An 18,618-nucleotide genomic window follows, 5' to 3' on the forward strand; every position below is an offset into this window, starting at 1 on the left:
AATGTCAAACGTGTGAAGGAAACGTTTCATTCAGGGCGACTGTGGTGCGGCGGGGGAAGTTTGAAGGTGACATTAGCGGGAATTAAACATCGCGTGACGCCCCCGTGCAGCTCTCAGTCTGACTTGCTCGGTCATCTGTGTGAATTTTGTGTCATTTTCTTTTTATTTAGGTTTTATCAGGGGTTTACTGGTGTCGTCTGGTGGTCACGAGAGGGCGCCATTTCTGCTGTACTTGGATTGATCATTAAAATCTACATTCCCTAAAAGGACATGGACAGAAATAAAATGTATTTAAGCAATCTAGTGTGCACCAGAAACCATCTAATGAACATTAGTATGATATAGCATTTAAGGTAGCGGACTTTTACTATGCAAGTTAGCCAATTGTTGCATTGTTGCAATTGGCTAACTTGCATAGCAAAAGTCCTCTAGCTTAAATGGTGTATCAGGCTAATGTTTATAACAATTGGCTAATTTGCATAGTAAAAGTCCGCTAGCTTAAATGCTATATACTGTAATGCTAATGTTTACAACAATTGGCTAACTTGCAAAGCAAAGGTCTGCTAGCTGAAATGCTGTTTCATGCTAATGTATACAACAATTGACTAATTTGCATAGCAAAAGCCCGCTAGATGAAATGCTATAAAATGGTAATGTTTACAACAATTGGCTAACTTGCATAGCAAAAGCCCGCTAGCTGAAAGGCTGTATAATGTAGGGTGACCATATTTTGATTTCCAAAAAAGAGGACACTCGGCCCGGCCTTGAGATACTTGAATTTTACTCAAAGATTACTCAAAGATGCGTATATCTCCCACTTTTTTTTTTTTTTTTACTCAACAGGCTTTATTCTTCCTAAAAAAAAATAATCAAACAATAAAATAAAAAAAGAATAATTATTAAAAAAAATAATGCAGACTCATGAAAATGTAGTCCAATTAATATACACACACACAGTTGGCTATGTGCCAACTCAACATTTTTTTTAAATTACGATCACGACGATTGTCGTTGACAAAATGTTATTCCCACTCAATTTTTATTCTCATACAATGTTCTAAATTGTACGCAAACAATAACTGAAATAAACTGACAAGCGATTCAACCAGCATGTTTCCAAACTTAGCAGTTCAAATGCAAAACTACATTGCCCATAATGCCTAGCGCAGCTGAGCTCACTGATTGCTACCCTATTAGCGAATACGGGAGCCGAGGCAAAATCAGACTTTGCTATAAAAGTTTACTACCATCGGCAGCGCAAAAATGCGACAACAAACGGGATTTTACAGATTACACCAGTACAAATCTCCGACAGAAGTCAACAGTTGCCATTATATCCGCATTTATCGTAAAAAAAAAAACTCATAAGCAACACTGCTATTTAGCTATACTAGCATTCAACCACTAACTAACGCAGAACAATTACAAGACTCATACAATATACTGCATCTCTGTGTACACATATAACCCTATGTACAACAGAAGACACGTGATCGACATTAACAGGAGAAACTTAAAGGTGCATGGAGCCACGTCTTTTAGAACTTCTTATTGAACTCCTTACTGTAGTCTGAGCTCTCATCAAACCGTCAGTAGATGGTGGTAATTCACCATGAAACAAAGGGTGAACTGCCAACAAAAAAGAAGAAGATCTACTCCTTCTCCCGCCCCTACTAGTAGGAGCAACGTCAACGCAGGCAAGCGCTGCCCCCTAGCGGCTGGAGAAATTCTCTTCAAGTTGGTCCCGTAAAAAAAAATCATAAAAACCGGACATTTTTATGAATTTATAAAACCCGCCCGGACAACGAGGATACTGCGTGAAAGTAGGACTTGTCCGGGCAAAAGAGGACTTTTGGTCACCCTAGTATAATGCTAAGGTTTACATCAATTCGCTAACTTGCATAGCAAAAGTCTGCTAGCTGAAATTCTGTATAATGCTAACGTTCAAAACAATTTGCTAACTTGCATTGCAAAAGTCTGCTAGATTCAACGCCAAATCGTGCAAATGTTTGCAACAATTGGCTAAATTGCATCGCAGAAGTCTGCTAGCTGAAATGCTGTATCATGCTAATGTTAACAACAATTGGCTAAATTGCATAACAAAAGTCTGCTAGCTTAAATGCTATGTAATGATAATATTTACAACAATTGGCAAACTTGCATAGCAAATGTCTGCTAGCTGAAAATCTGTATAATGCTAACGTTCAAAACAATTGGCTAACTTGCATAGCAAAAGTCTGCTAGATTCAACGCTATATCGTGCGAATGTTTGCAACAATTGGCTAAATTGCATCGCAAAAGTCTGCTAGCTTAAATGCTATGTAATGATAACGTTTACAACAATTGGATAACTTGCATAGCAAAAGTCTGCTAGCTGAAATGCTATATGGCTAATTTGCGTTGCAAAAGTCCGCTAGCTTCAAAGCTAATGATGCTAATATTTGCAAAAATTGGCTAACTTGCATAGGAAAAGTCTGCTAGATTCAACGCTATATAATGCGAATGTTTGCAACAATTGGCTAACTTGCATGGCAAAAGTCTGCTAGCTTAAATCCTATACGATACTAATGTATACAACAATTGGCTAACTTGTATAGCAAAAGTCAGCTAGCTTCAATGCTAATGATGCTAATATTTGCAACAATTGGCTAACTTGCATAGGAAACGTCTGCTAGATTCAACGCTATATAATGCGAATGTTTGCAACAATTGGCTAACTTGCAAAGCAAAAGTCTGCTAGCTTAAATCCTATACAATACTAATGTATACAACTATTGGCTAACTTGTATAGCAAAAGTCTTCTAGCTGAAATACTATAGAAGAAAAACAAGCGCTTTTCATTGTTTGGTGAATTGGAATAAGTTTAGCATTAGTAGACGTCATTTCTGGGTCACTTCCTGTTGATTTTGGGCAACTGAAAAAGTAGCGACTTGTAAATGCCCTAAAGAACAGAATGTTAACAATTAATGCCCCCAAAAATCGGTAAAAATGGTTCCGAATTCGCTAGTTCAAGATGAACGAACATTAGTCAGCCCCTCCCAGTCTAAACTAGTGGAAGTTTTTCTTTTTTTCTTTTTCTAAACAGTGACAACTTTGACATAGCTTTACATGAGTGTATATTATTATTCTATTATTGAGTTTTAACATTATTCGCAACTCTGATTTTGTGACTTGTGCAATAATTGTAACATGTATTTGTTACATGTAAAGATTTATGTCTGAATTTTGTGGGGCTTGGAACAGATTAAGTAATTTACATGGAAAATGCTTCCATACATAAAGAATTTTCAAGTTACGAAACTACTTGAATTTTGTAAGTAGAGGTACCACTGTACTCTTTGAAGCAGAAATTACCCCTCAAAATGACTTCTTGCTGTGTGGAAAAAAAACAAAAGCTGGTGTGATAAAGGAAGAGAGCAAAATGGAAAGAGGTGTTTGTGGGGGGGGGGGGTTCAAGGTTAAACGTAGAGGGAGATCCGTCAGTGTTTGTTTCCTCAGGATGTGGTTACCACGACGACGCCGAAAAGGCAGAGCGGCAGCATCACTACATTTGTTCTGACACCTGTCTTTCGTTTAAGCGTGTAATATGCAACAGAACGACGTATGCGGTTGACTGTATAGGAAAAAGCTGGCCTTTTTGCCTTAGTTCTGCGTGACGCTGGGGTTGTATTCGTCGTCGATGCGTACAAATTTTGAGCCCCCGCGTCGAGAGGACGGCGGCAAATCAGGAGATCGGCGCATGAAATCAGGTAAAAACTGAGAAATGCTTACATTTTAATAACAAGCACGTAAATGATAGTTGATTGGAGGTAGATTTGTGTCTTCATTCAATCAAAAAAATGCAAAAATTGACACTCAAAAAAATGCATTTGAAAACTTTCAAGTTTTTTAAAATTTTTTAAAATTTTTTATATTGAAACAACTTTTTACAGTTGAAGTAAGGTTTTGCATTTGGGCGACATTTTGGCTAGGACATTTGTGTCTTATTCAATCAAAAAATAACTTGCTTCAAACAATTTTCAAAAGAATCACTTCAAAAGAAAAATTTCAGTCGGAAAAAAGTTTTTCAATGTGAAAAAATATTTGAGACTCAAAAATGTCTATTCGAACACAATTTTTCATTGAAAATGTTTTCTTTTGATTGAAGCAATTATTTTTGTGTTTGAGCCATATTATGGGGAGAACATTTGTGTTGCAATCATTCAATCCCCCAAAATGTTGGCCCAATCAAAAATAAAAAACATTTTCAATCCATGACAAAATGGTTTTTTTTTTTTCCCTTCCAAAAAAACTGAAAAACAAAATTTCCGTCTCCTTTTTAATTAAAAAAAAAAAAAAAAACATTTTATTTGAAAAAAAAAAAGTATACCAGAAACTGCAATTTCTTGAGAAATTACTCTGGGTCTTTGCTGTGTGGAGATACAGATCTTGGCCCCCCCGCCCAGGTTGGCTTGGGGACATTTCGGGGGCAATATCAGGTCACTTCCCTTTGATTTGGGGAAATTTCAGGGACATGTCCAGGTCATTTGGGGGGCGGGTCCTGGACACATCGGGTCATTTGGGGGCATGTCGTGGTCATATCTGGTCATTTCCAGTTGTTTTGGGGACATTTGTTTTTTGCCATTGAAAATGAATGGGGAAATTTGGACGTCCATGGCCGTCAATGGCATCGAAATCTATATGCGTCAATGGAATCTAAGTACATGGGCATAAATAGAATTGATATACATGGCTGTCAATGGCATCTGTCTAAATTGGCTTCAATGCAATGTAAAAGCCACTGGAAATGAATGGGAAATTTGGACGTCAATGGCGTCGACTTACATATGCGTCAATGGAATCCAAGTACTTTGGCATCAATAGATTCGACATAAATTCCATTGGAAGTGAATGGGAAAGTTCCCATTAAAAATGTTTCTGGACCCATAAATTTTCCAATTTCTGTACACAGCTTTTATTCCCCTCACTATTCCGGAATTTTTGATGCCCAAGTATGTGATTTGGTCAAGGATTTGCAAGGCAAAGACCAAGATACTAACAGATTCTCTACATTCTTTTACAAATCCAAATTTATGGACAAATCTTGTCCAGGGGTCATGTAAGCATATTATAACGAAGGCTTCATGCAGCCGTATTGAATCTGCAAGAATACTCTAAACCATGTCGCAAGGCGACCACAAGAGGGCGCTTTAGGACGGCACAAAAAACCCCTCCTGTAAAACTTAACCAAAAGGCCGAATACACACTCAATGTAACTTTTAGCGTTAGCTTAGCATTCGTGTTAGCATTAGCCTTTAGCATGACGAGCGTCTTCTAATTTCCAAAGACCTAGATAGTGTTATTCTGGTTTTGTTTGAATGGGATTTCTTTGGCGAATTTCCAATGGAGTTTACATCGCATTGATGCCATTCACAGCCATGTATGTCGAATCTATTGATGCCAATGTACTTGGATTCCATTGACGGATATGTAATTCAATGCCATTGACGGCCATAGACGTCCAAATTTCCCATTTTCAATGGCAAAAAAAAACAAATGTCCCTAAATCAACTGGAAATGAATAGATATCAATAGGACGTGTCCCCCAAATGTCCCTGATTCCATTGACACATATGGAAGTCGATGCCATTGACGCCCATGGACGTCCCAATTTCCCCATTCATTTTCAATGGCATTAACATTAAATTGAGGCCAATTTAGTCAGATGCCATTGTTGGCCATGTATATCAATTCTATTGATGCCAATGTACTTTGATTCCATTGATGCATATGGATGTCGATGCCATTGACGGCCATGGACGTCCAAATTTACCATTCATTTTCAATGGCATTCACTTTGTTTAATGCCATTGATGGCCATGTTTGTTGATTTCATTGATGCCAATGTACTTGGATTCCATTGACGCAAATGTAAGTCGATGCCATTGACGGCCATGGACGTCCAAATTACCCATTCCTTTTCAATGCCCCCCCCCCCAAAAGTCCCTAAATCAACAGGATATGACCAGATATCAATAGAACGTGTCCCCCAAATGTCTCAGATTCCATTGACGCTGATGGAAGTCACTGCCATTGACGCCCATGGACGTCCAAATTTCCCATTTTCAATGGCATTCACTTTGTTTAATGCCATTGATGGCCATGTTTGTGCATTCCATTGATGCCAATGTACTTGGATTCCATTGACGCAAATGTAAGTCGATGCCATTGACTGCCATGGACGTCCAAATTACCCATTCATTTTCAATGGCAAAAAAAAAGTCCCCAAATCAACAGGAAATGACCAGATATCAATAGGAAGTGTCCTTCAAATGTCCTTAAATGACCTGATATGACTGGGACACATCCCCTAAATGTCCCCATTGACCTGATATGACCAGGACACGCCCCCCAAATGTCCCCAAATGACCTGATATGATCAGGACACCCCCCCAAATATCCCTAAATTATCAGATATGACCAGGAAACGCCCTCAAAATGTCCCCAAATGACCTGATATGACATGGACATGTCCCCGAAATGTCCCCAAATCAAATGAAAGTCACCTGATAATGTCCCCAAACCGACCTGTGCATCAAAAATTCCGGGACGGTGAGGGGCATTAAAGTTGTATACAGAATTTGGAGAAAAAAATTACGGTTCCCTGGAAATTTGCCCAAAACTTTCCCATTCATTTTAAATGGAAAATTTCCCACTCACCTCTAATGGAATTCCAATGGCGTTTAAATTGCATTGATGCCATTGACGGCCATGTATGTCGAATCTATTCATGCTAATGTACTTGGATTCCATTGACGCCTATGTAAATCGATGCCACTGACGACCATGGATGTCCAAAATTTTTCCCATTCATTTTCAATGGGGAAAAAAACAAATCAACAATCCCCAAATCAACAGGAAATGACCAAATATCAATAGGATGTGTACCACAAACTTCCCCGATTACATTTACGCTTATGAGGGGTGCTGCCATTGATCGCCATGGATGTTCAAAATTTCCATTCATTTCTAATGGTATTTACTTTGTTTAATGCCATTGACTGGCATGTTTGTCCATTCTATTGATAGCCCTGGGCGGGGATAAGATCTGTATAGCCACACAGCAAAGACCCAGAGTAATTTCTCCAGAAATTGCAGTTTCTAGTTTGAGTTAGATATTCCATCAGTGGTACTGAAATGAAAATTAACTTAACCATGCCAAGTTGGATACTTTTCTGCCTCTCTTGTAGTTGACACACCATGGATGACTTTTGGTCCACGAAGCTATTTTCCAGTCCGCGTCCTCATCGGTCTGCCTCGGAACTCGCACCGAGCGGCCATCAGACCAGTCAAGAAAAAGTTCTGGTGACGTCCTCGCGTCCTGATGGCTTTGATATAACTTGGTGTGAAAGCAACATCCACAAAAACTGGGAGTGGGATGACGTGGAGGCTCTTGAACGGGAAGAATTTAACGCCAATGCTGGAAACTGGAACGGGAACGTGGATCGGGATGTTCTTCAAGTGAGCGAGAGCAGCGGAGAATCTCAAAATTGGGATTTCGGGGTTAGCGGAGAGAACCTCAGTCCTTCACTGCAAACTTCATACGCTGCAGTCAGCAAGCCTCAGAAACTGGACTCGTTCCTTGAAGCTTTCTTGTCACACCCCAAGGGTTTCAGAAAGGGAGCGATCACAACCGCCCCGTTTTTTAACCTGCCGTCATCGGCGCTCAGTCCGCCTTTGACGCCTCACTCGCCGCCAGTGTCTTCCGGACGCTCGCCCTCGCAGGGAGGAGATGGGAACGAAGCGTTGCCGTTCCTCCACTCCTCCGGTATGAGGTGGATGTTTCCCACTGGGTCAGATGAGCCTAGCAACACAGGTAAAACTTTGCTAAACTTGATAAATTGTTAACACATTGTCGTCTACCTTCAATGATCTCTAAATAAATTGGACGTCTATTCCCGTCATTGGCAGCCAATAAATTCACTTGTTTTTATTTATTTCCCCTTTGTCATCAGGAAGGTCCTTATCATCCAAATCGCGCAGAGTCCCGCGCCGTTCATCCCACGGCAAAGCGCCAGGAAAGGTCGCTCTCAAAATCTACACTGGAACTCCATTTCCCAGCATCCTTCACTCCGGAAAGGGAGAAAGAGCTCATTATACACCCCGGCCACTTCTCAACCCTGCTCGTAGTGGGACAGGGCTATTTTCTTCAATCCTGTCCACTCAGTCAAGAGAGGAGGATGAGCGTGGGAATGTGGCGTGAGTATTGTTATGGATTATGTTATGAATATGAGCGCACTTACAGGTGGAATTTTTTAATCATCCAATAATAGAAAATGCTTATTGGTCACTTCCTATTGAGTTTGGGGCATTTCAAGGTCACTTCCTGTTGATTTGGGGGCATTTAGGGGTCACTTCCTGTTCGTATTGGGTAACTTCCTGTTGATTTTGGGGGATCCTGTTGATTTTGGGGGATTTTTAGGTCACTTCCTGTTCATATTGGGTCACTTCCTGTTGATTTTGGGGCACTTCAGGGGCACTTCCTATTGATTTGGGGGCATTTAGGGGTCACTTCCTGTTCGTATTGGGTCACTTCCTGTTGATTTTGGGGGATTTCAGGTCACTTCCTGTTGATTTTGGGGGATTTCAGGTCACTTCCTATTCAGACTGGGTGACTTCCTGTTCATATTGGGTTACTTCCTGTTGATTTGGGTGCATTTCAGGTCACTTCCTGTGGATTTGGGGGGATTTCAGGTCACTTCCTGTTCATATTGGGTCACTTCCTATTGATTTTGGGGTATTTCAGGGTCACTTCCTGTTCATATTGGGTCACTTCCTGTTGATTTTGGGGCACTTCAGGGCCACTTCCTATTGATTTGGGGGATTTCAGATCACTTCCTGTTTATATTGGGTCACTTCCTATTGATTTTGGGGCATTTTAGGGTCACTTCCTGTTCATATTGGGTCACTTCCTGTTGATTTTGGGGCATTTTAGGGTCACTTCTTGTTCATATTGTGTCACTTCCTGTTGATTTGGGGGGATTTCAAGTCACTTCCTGCTGATTTTGGGGCATTTCAGGGTTAATTTCTGTTGATATTGGGTATTTTTACTGTTGATTTTGGGGAATTTCAGGGTCACTTCCTGTTCATAATGGGTTACTTCCTGTTGATTTTGGGGCATTTCAGAGTCACTTCCGATTGACTTTGGGGCATTTTAGGGTCACTTCCTGTTCATATTGGGTCATATCCTGTCTGTTTGGGGCATTTAGGGCTCATTTCCTGTTCGTGTTGGGTCACTTCTTGTTGATTTTGGGGCATTTCAGGGTTAATTGCTGTTCACATTAGGTAACTTCCTGTTGATTTGAGGGGATTTCAGGTCACTTCCTGTTTATATTGGGTCACTTACTGTTGATTTTGGAGGATTTCAGGGTCATTTCCTGTTTAAATTGGGTCACTTACTGTTGATTTTGGAGGATTTCAGGGCCACTTCCTGTTCATAATGGGCCACTTCCTTTTGATTTTGGGGGATTTCAAGTCACTTCCTGCTGATTTTGGGGCATTTCAGGGTCACTTCCTGTTCATATTGGGTAACTTCCTTTTGATTTTGGGGCAATTCAGAGTCACTTCCTATTGACTTTGGGGCATTTTAGGGTCACTTCCCGTTCATATTGGGTCACATCCCGTTGATTTGGGGGCATTTAGGGCTCACTTCCTGTTTGTGTTGGGTCACTTCTTGTTGATTTTGGGGCATTTCAGGGTTAATTCCTGTTCATATTAGGTAACTTCCTGTTGATTTTGGGGGGGATTTCAGGTCACTTCCTGTTCATATTGGGTCACTTCCTGTTACTTTTGGGGCATTTAGGGGTCACTTCTTGTTTGTATTGTGTCACTTCCTGTTGATTTTGGGGCATTTCAGGTTCACTTCTTACTGATTTTAGGGCAATTGGGGGTCACTTCCTGTTCATATTGGGTCACTTCCACTTACTATTCATATTGGGTCACTTCCTGTTGATATTGGGGCATTTAGTGGTTACTTCCTATTCATATTGGGTCACTTCCTGTTGACTTCGAAGCATTCCAGGGTCACTTCCTGTTCATATTTGGTCACTTGGGTTGGAAATCAATAGGAGTGAATGGAAGTTTTGATGCTATTGAAATGAATGGCAAATTGGGCTATCAGAAATTAATGGGAAATTTTGTCCATTGGAAAACGAATGGGTATGTTCTGTGGCAAATTTTGGACAAACTACGGTTTTAGCTAAAATTAAAAGAGCTTTCCTGCCCGTTACAAGTCCTGCATTTTTCGTTATTTAAATCATGTGATTTGGACAAACATTGTAGTTGTGTTAAGAAATTTCACTTCATTTAATATTCATTAAAAAAAAAAAACAAAGAAACATATTTAATGGCGAACTGCCATTTTTGGGATGTCAAATAAAAGAGAATACCCGTCGCTTTGGTGTACAAACAGTGTCGACGGGTCAAACGGTTTTGTTAAATCTCTGCTATGGTTAAGAATTGTAGATTCATGTCTGTATTTTACTGCCCTCCAGTGGCCAAAGAGTAAGTTACAACCTTAACTCCAGTGTATCTACTTCTAATATCTTCAGATGGGTAAACATCGGTAGTGACTTCCAGGCGGTCATCCCCTCCTTGAACTCTGCCGAGAATGAGGACGAACTGAACTCTGAGCAGTTTCTGTGGAAGTCGCCGGAAGAGCGAGGCCGGTCACACGATCAAGGTTTCTGCTCGCCCGAACTAACGTTGGCATTGGCTTCACGTCACGCGGAGTCTTTTGTGTGCGCTCAGTGGAACAGTTGCTGTTGATGTGTTGCTCCAGTTGCGTGCCAGGCGGAGGTTGCAACATTGAGTTGGCCCTGCACTCCCTGCATGCCTGTAAGGCCAACATCATGGTCAGTGACCGTCCACCATTTTGGAGAGACAGCGAGAACCAAAAGTGGTATTTGCCATGTGGCATTTTTTTGCCATTTGAGAATTTTTTTTATATCAAAATCCATTTTGCCTGTGGGAAAAATTTTGCCACATGGCAGAAAAAATGCCACATGGCAAAACCCATTTTGTCACAGGGCAAAAAAATACCACGTGGCAAAATCCATTTTGTCACATGCCAAAAAAATTTTGTCACATGGCAAAAAAATGCCACGTGGCAAAATCCGTGTTGCCACATAGCATAAAAATGCCACTTGGCAAAATCCCTTTTTTCACATTGCAAAAATTTTGCCACATGGCAGAAAAAATGCCACATGGCAAAATCCATTTCGCCACATGGCAAAAAAAAATGCCACATGGAAAAATCCATGTTGCCACATGGCAGAAAAAATGCCACGTGGCAAAAAAAAGTTTGTCACAGGGCAAAAAAATGCCACATGGAAAAATCAATTTTGTGAAATGGCAGAAAAATTTTGTCACATGGCTAAAAAATGCCACATGACATAATCCATTTTGCTACATGGCAAAAAAAAATTCCCACATGGCAAAATCCATGTTGCCACATGCCAAAAAAAATGCCACATGGCAAGATCCATTTTGCCACATGGCAAAAATTTTGCCACATGGCAGAAAAAATGCCACATGGCAAGAAAACTGCCACATGGAAAAATCCATGTTATCACATGGCAAAAATGTTGCCATTTTTTGACGTGTGGTAATTTTTTTTTTGCCATGTCGCAAAAAAAAAAAAAAAAATGCCACATGGCAAAATCCATTTTGCCACATGGCAAAATCCATTTTGCCACGTGGAAAAATCCATGTTACCACAAGGCAAAAAATTTTGCCACATGGCAGAAAAAATGCCACGTGGCAAACATTTTGCCACATGGCAGAAAAAATGCCACGTGGCAAAATCCATTTTTTGACATGTGGTAAATTTTTTTGCCATGTAGCAAAAAAAAAATGCCACGTGGCAAAAATTTTGCCACATGGCAGAAAAAATGCCACGTGGCAAAATCCATTTTTTGACATGTGGTAAATTTTTTTGCCATGTAGCAAAAAAAAAATGCCACATGGCAAAATCCATTTTGCCACATGGCAAAAAAAAAAAACGCCACGTGGCAAAAAAATGCCACATGGCAAAATCTATTTTGCCACATGGCAAAATCCATTTTGCCACATGGCAAATACAACTTTTGGTTCTCGTCCCTGCTGCCATTTTGAGCGTCTTTTCCCAAGTGTCTTCATGACTTTGCTTTCCCACGTAGGCCGCACTGAAGATGCTCCTGTTTAAATCCACATCACCGACAGGAGATTACCACTACTCCGGTAACCTTTCAACCTTGTTTTAGACAATAGACGTCCTTTTTCCCATCGTGTGGACAAAGACGGCCTTTGTGCGTCCTCGCTCTCTTTTGCTGAGCCCTCTTTACAATTCCTCATTTGTTCAGGTAGCGATGTTTGGACCCATAAGGAAAAGAACGACTTCAACGGTGCTCTGTTTGAACATGGAAAAAACTTTGCGCTCATACAGAAAAAGGTGCAAAGTATCTCTAGTTCGCGCTACACTTTTTCGATTTCATTCCGGTTTTCTTGACATTTTTGTGTGTTACAGGTGAAGACGAAGACGCAGAGCCAGTGTGTGGAGTTTTATTACCTGACCACTAAACACCAAGCGAAGCGGATAAAACGAGTCGAACCGGAGGACCGAGATGAGACGGAACAACATAAGAGTGTAACTATTGTGGCGAGCATATCTGATTCCTGCTCAAATCTGATTTTCAGGGCTGACTGTTCACGCTAGTTTTAGCAAGTTTTCAAATCAGACCTACACTCAGGCAGGGAGGCAAGGTCACCCTATTATACATCAACAAAAGTTTCCCGAGAAAAATGACAACGATTAGTTAAACATTGTCTTTTGAAGGCTCTTGTGGGGCGGGCCTTGGGCAGGAATAAGGGTGTGTTTGGGATTATTGTCTGTTTGTGGATTGGACAGGATGATTCGGGAGTTACTGTTGACCGGGCAACGAGGGTTGTGGATTTTGCCACCTCGGCGTCATTGGGGCTCTTGGAGTCTTGTCAGTCGTGTTATCAGTTGGATATCGGGCGTTCTCTGGTGGTCCTTATGTTGATACTAGGGTTGTTCCGATCATGTTTTTTTGCTCCCTATCCGATCCCGATCATTTTAGTTTGAGTATCTGCCGATCCCGATATTTCCCGATCCGATTGCTTTTTTTTTGTGTGCTCCCGATTCAATTCCAATCATTCCCGATAATTTTTCCCGATCATATACATTTTGGCAATGCATTAAGAAAAAAATGAATAAAACTCGGACGAATATATACATTCAACATACAGTACTGTATTTGTTTATTATGACAATAAATCCTCAAGAGGGAGTGAGAGGGATCCACGGATAGAAAGACTTATAATTCTTAAAGGATAAATGTGACTTTGTATATTGTGACTAAATATTGCCATCTAGTGTATTTGTTGAGCTTTCAGTAAATTATACTGTAGCCATTAAACTGTTCTGCCAAAATGCATGATGGGAAGTGCAACCATGATTGTGCGTAGTGGCACCAATTGATATATCTTCTCTGTGTTGGGAAGTAACATAGGGTGTTAAGGAAAAGATCAACCACTACCGTTCTTCCCCACATTGCTTCCCACGATATTTCTAATTGTTGAGAGTGGGATTTTAAGGCTTTAGCCAATTGAAGAGACGCTCCAAAGACTGCCAAAATTCTCTCTACTCATTCTACGTTGCCTGTTAGCTCTATATATAGGTAAAACGGCGCCATTATAGATTGAACGCGACAATGCGTGAGTGGGTCAAGCAGCGCATGCGTTAATTGCATTAAATATTTTAATGTGATTAATTAAAAAAAAATTAATTACCGCCGTTTACGCGACTAATTTGATAGCCTTACTTTAAGCCAAAACTAAAGACTCTGGATGAATGTAAGACATTTTGTCTGTAACGTTAAATACAATTAGAAAACGATTTAATAAAAAAAATATATATATATTAAAAAAAAGGCATGCCCGATATTTTTTTTTGCCGATTCCGATACTTACGAGATGCCGATCGATCGGGACATCTTTAGTTGAGACGGAGCGTCCCGCCATTTGTTCTGGACTGTCCGGGAGAACTGATTGCAAGAGTTGGTGCGTCAGTCTTGCTCAGTTAGTTGTATGACGCACACGCTGGGATTCCGCGATAAAAATGCGTTGTTTATCTCTTATGCCCTATATTCTGCTTGTTTTCCTTAAACTATGGTATAAGTGCTATTTATTTTATACTGGGTGTGTTAAGTAATACGAACAGTTAGATGGTGCTTTCGAGAAAAGGTGCTATGCAGTCAAAACTCATCTGGGCTGTTCAGACTGAGAAGTATCTGATCTAAAACGATCTCCCATATGTGGTTTCAGATCAGATTTCTGTGCTTTGTGACTGTTCAGACTACTAATACGGTTTCAATCTGGATGAGCTAAAAATCAGATTTGGCTACCAATCTGAATAAGGCCTATGAGCTGCATTGACAGCACGAGCGAATGAATTCCCTGCTTCAAATGGATTGGACGTCTCGCGCTGTCAATGAGTTGAACGTGTCTTCTTCCATCTTCTGCAGGTAACTTCCAGCTGTCCTCCATCGGAAGAGGAGGTTCTCCCTGCTCCTCCGTCTTTCGCCTCTTTTCCTTGCCTCAAGTGTGGCAAGTAAGTCGAGCGAGCTCTTATCTTATCCAAATAAAGTCAGAAAGAACACAAAACAAAATACAATTCCATCCTCATTTCTGTCCTCCATGCATTAGAATCTTCTCCAAAGTCAAGTCTCGCAACGCTCACATGAAAATCCACCGGAAGCTTTCCAAACCGTGGAGCGGCAGGATCCTCCCTCAACACGTGGCTCCTTATTTAGACACATCACACGCGTATTCGCATCACAGCGGTTATGTTTCCGTCGGTGATGCTAGCATGCAAGTACCATCCTATACCTACACCCACGCTAGCAGCCCAAACTTTCAAGTAGGCACCATTGTTGACTTGAGTGGCTCATACCAAAGAACACCTTCTTACGCACCAGTTTTTAACCAATCATGGCACTCTGTCATGTAGTTAGAAAATCTCAAGGTCTTTGGTCTTTGTTTTGTTTTATTATGTTTTTTTTTGTAATTCAATAAACAGTGCAAGGGTTCAGAATGGAGTGACTGTTTATATTTGCGTCATGGCTCCCGTTTTAATCAGGGTTTATGCGGGTCATTAAACGTATAAAATCTTACCTACACTCACCGGCCACTTTATGAGGTACACCTGTCCAACTGCTCGTTAACACTTAATTTCTAATCAGCCAATCACATGGCAGCAACTCAGTGCATGTAGGCATGTAGACATGGTTTAAGACAATCTCCTGCAGTTCAAACTGAGCATCAGTATGGGGAAGAAAGGTGATTTGAGTGACTTTGAACGTGGCATGGTTGTTGGTGCCAGAAGGGGTGGTCTGAGTATTTCAGAAACTGCTGATCTACTGGGATTTTCACGCACGACCATCTCTCGGGTTTACAGAGAATGGTCCGAAAAAGAAAAAATATCCAGTGAGCGGCAGTTCTGTGGGCGGAAATGCCTTGTTGATGCCAGAGGTCAGAGGAGAATGGCCAGACTGGTTTGAGCTGATAGAAAGGCAACAGTGACTCAAATACCAAGGTAGGCAGAAGAGCATCTCTGAACGCACAGTACGTCAAACTCTGAGGCAGATGGGCTACAGCAGCAGAAGACCACGCTGGGTGCCACTCCTTTCAGCTAAGAACAGGAAACTGAGGCTACAATTTGCACAAGCTCATCAAAATTGGACAATAGAAGATTGGAAAAACGTTGCCTGGTCTGATGAGTCTCGATTTCTGTTGCGACATTTGGATGGTAGGGTCGGAATTTGGCGTCAACAACATGAAAGCATGGATCCATCCTGCCTTGTATCAACGGTTCAGGCTGGTGGTGGTGGTGTAATGGTGTGGGGAATATTTTTTGGCACTCTTTGGGCCCCTTGGTACTAATTGAGCATCGTTGGAACGCCACAGCCCATGTCCATCCCTTTGACCACCATGTACCCAACTTCTGATGGCTACTTTTAGCAGGATAATGTGCCATGTCATAAAGCTGGAATCATCTCAGACTGGTTTCTTGAACATGACAATGAGTTCACTGTACTCAAATGGCCTCCGCAGTCACCAGATCTCAATCCAATAGAGCATCTTTGGGATGTGGTGGAACGGGAGATTGGCATCATGGATGTGCAGCCGACAAATCTGCACCAACTGTGTGATGCCATCACGTCACTATGGACCAAACTCTCTGAGGAACGCTTCCAGCACCTTGTTGAATCTATGCCACGAAGAATTGAGGCAGTTCTGAAGGCAAAAGGGGGTCCAACCCGTTACTAGCATGGTGTACCTAATAAAGTGGCCGGTGAGTGTATAACTCTCCATATTGCTCTGTACAAGATGTCCACCCTGCCACCCTCCCGCTTCAAACGGATTGGACGTCTACTCGTGATAAACTCATTCACAGCAGCAATATCAATAGCGTCCGTATTGACATTTACGGGCTTTTCGTAACCGTGCAAAAGTTTTCCACTCATATTCACAAAATGAACTCATTGGCCAGAATTGGCTGCCAATGACTGCCATAGACGTCCAATCCGTTTGAACACTCCCAGAGGTTTTCAAGTTTGTAAACACGAAAGCAAAACATCCCAAAAGGGCTAGCTAGGACTTGCCTGCATGCAAAACCACTGGTTTCCTCGGCTACAGCTGAAAGAACGCAGTAACTACCCAATCGTCTCCCAATTTCTGCAAACGTTACGCACCGTGTTAAAAATCCTCACGGGTGAAAAGAACGAGTTAAACTTGTGAGGGGTGTGCCAGCTATTGCACAACAATATACCAACAGTGGTGGGAGGGCGCCTCTAATTACAAGCGTGAAGTGGGTCAGCGCATGCTTTAGAGCATTTGAAGTTAGCTTCATTGTTTAGCGTGAGTTTTATGTTGTTCAGTGTCTTTTTTTTTTTTTTTTTAAATCTGATAATTACGCACATAAAAATTCAAGAAGGGTAATTTATGTTCTTCAGCGGCGCCAGGTGGGCACACCAAAACTATTCGTCGTCATTTTGGCTTGAAATGATAATGCCGTGAGCAAAACGGCTAAAATTAAAGCAACACTAGGTAACTTTTCAACCTTAAAAATATTTTCATAACATTTGTGATGATACGTCGACTGACAACTAGTTGAATGACAATCAGCGCTAACGAGTTTGGGTGGGATTAGCCACACTAAGGCACGCGGTTGCTAACCGTCATATGCTATTGTTTAGCCACAACTGGATTCATTACCTTATCACTAGTCATCCTTCACACAGCCACTGGAAACAGAAATGTCGTTTAATCTGCAGGCGACCGGGAGATCATGATTTTACGACCCTGTGCGGGTGTGCACTGGTCCTCATGGGAACCATGAGGAACCACTTTTGTCCACCGGCATCGCTAAAATCGACCAAAACTGAAAGATGACTAAGTGTTGCTTTAAGAGTGGCGTTTTAATGGTTTGTTTTAGGGCTGCAGCTATCGATTATTATAGTAGTCGATTAATCAATGAACTAGTTAGGTCGAGTAATCGGATAAGGAACATAAAAAATTATATACCTGAGCTGAACCTCAAACAGTATTTTTAAAAAAAAAAAAAGAATGAGGATCAAAGTACAACAAAAGAACAATTGGTTAACTTACATAGCAAAAGTCTAGCTAGCTTAAATGCGATAAAATGCTAGCTTTTTTTTTTTTAAATATTTGTTTTACAATGTTTTTAACATATTGTTCAAGCACATATTACCACAAAAATCAGCTATATATACCCATTACAAATGCATTAAAAAAAACAACATAAGCTCAAACAAAAACTTAGCATATGTTGGTCTTAACAGGGAGCAACTGGATTCAGGCTTGTAAAATGAGTGATCCCATATTCACTGTTGCCACTACAGTGCAGTGTATCTTCATCACAATAAAAGTAAATGCAAACACTTTCAAAACAAACCATTACAACGATACTGTAATTAAACAAATAATCGAAGCAGCAAAATTTAATTGAAATCTTTTGTAATCGAATTACTCGAGTTAATCGTTGCAGCACTAGTTTGTTCTGAAAGTGTTTGCATTTAGGTTTATTGGTTTGGCTGGATACACTGCCATCTAGTGGCAACACAGAATATGACATAACTCATTTAACTTGCTTGAATCCAGCTGCTCCCTGTTAAGACCAACATAAGCTAAGTTTTGTGTGTAAAGTGTCATTTTGTCAGTGTTGTCCCATGAAAAGATATACTTAAATATCTGCAGAAATGCGAGGGGTGTACTCATAAGTGGATTTTAAGGGGGGCCCCCTGGTTGCCGAAAAGTGCCATTGCATGTAATTGACTTTCCTATATATATATATATATATATATATATATATTTGTTATTAAGCAATAAAACTGCAACAAAAATGAATTGAATGAACAAAAAGTTTTTATAATGGGTTAAACATTTTTTTTCGAACAGATCATGTGACTATCAACTTAGACGGTCATTTGCTTTGCATATATCTCCCCCCGAAAAAAAATTTTTTTTTTTTTTTTGATTGAAGCAACTTTTTTTGGA

General features: G+C 40.7%; 1 protein-coding gene across 2 annotated transcripts; it reads left to right on the plus strand.

Annotated features, from left to right (window-relative positions):
* Positions 1–404: 404 nt before the first annotated feature.
* Positions 405–16,192, plus strand: LOC130928927 (zinc finger protein 541-like). Of its 2 annotated transcripts, XM_057855750.1 has the most exons (10): positions 405–3,749; positions 7,230–7,855; positions 7,995–8,238; positions 10,590–10,720; positions 10,789–10,892; positions 12,198–12,258; positions 12,381–12,469; positions 12,545–12,664; positions 14,565–14,650; positions 14,746–16,192. In XM_057855750.1, the coding sequence occupies exons 2-10, from the start codon at positions 7,240–7,242 to the stop codon at positions 15,047–15,049; spliced, it is 1,755 nt and encodes a 584-aa protein (XP_057711733.1). In that variant the 5' UTR covers positions 405–3,749; positions 7,230–7,239; the 3' UTR covers positions 15,050–16,192. The 2 variants fall into 2 exon arrangements, with proteins under 2 accessions (XP_057711733.1, XP_057711732.1); XM_057855749.1 differs by having other exon boundaries at positions 405–7,855.
* Positions 16,193–18,618: the final 2,426 nt, after the last annotated feature.

Source organism: Corythoichthys intestinalis, chromosome 13, assembly GCF_030265065.1.
Source record: "Corythoichthys intestinalis isolate RoL2023-P3 chromosome 13, ASM3026506v1, whole genome shotgun sequence".
Taxonomy (NCBI): Eukaryota; Metazoa; Chordata; class Actinopteri; order Syngnathiformes; family Syngnathidae; genus Corythoichthys; species Corythoichthys intestinalis.

Excerpts from the sequence above, each read along its gene's own strand:
- LOC130928927 (XM_057855749.1), top strand. The coding sequence starts at position 7,240 with ATGGATGACTTTTGGTCCACGAAGCTATTTTCCAGTCCGCGTCCTCAT. Across the intron at positions 7,856-7,994 it reads AGATGAGCCTAGCAACACAG|GAAGGTCCTTATCATCCAAA; the intron begins GTAAAACTTTGC and ends CTTTGTCATCAG. Across the intron at positions 12,470-12,544 it reads TTGCGCTCATACAGAAAAAG|GTGAAGACGAAGACGCAGAG; the intron begins GTGCAAAGTATC and ends TGTGTGTTACAG.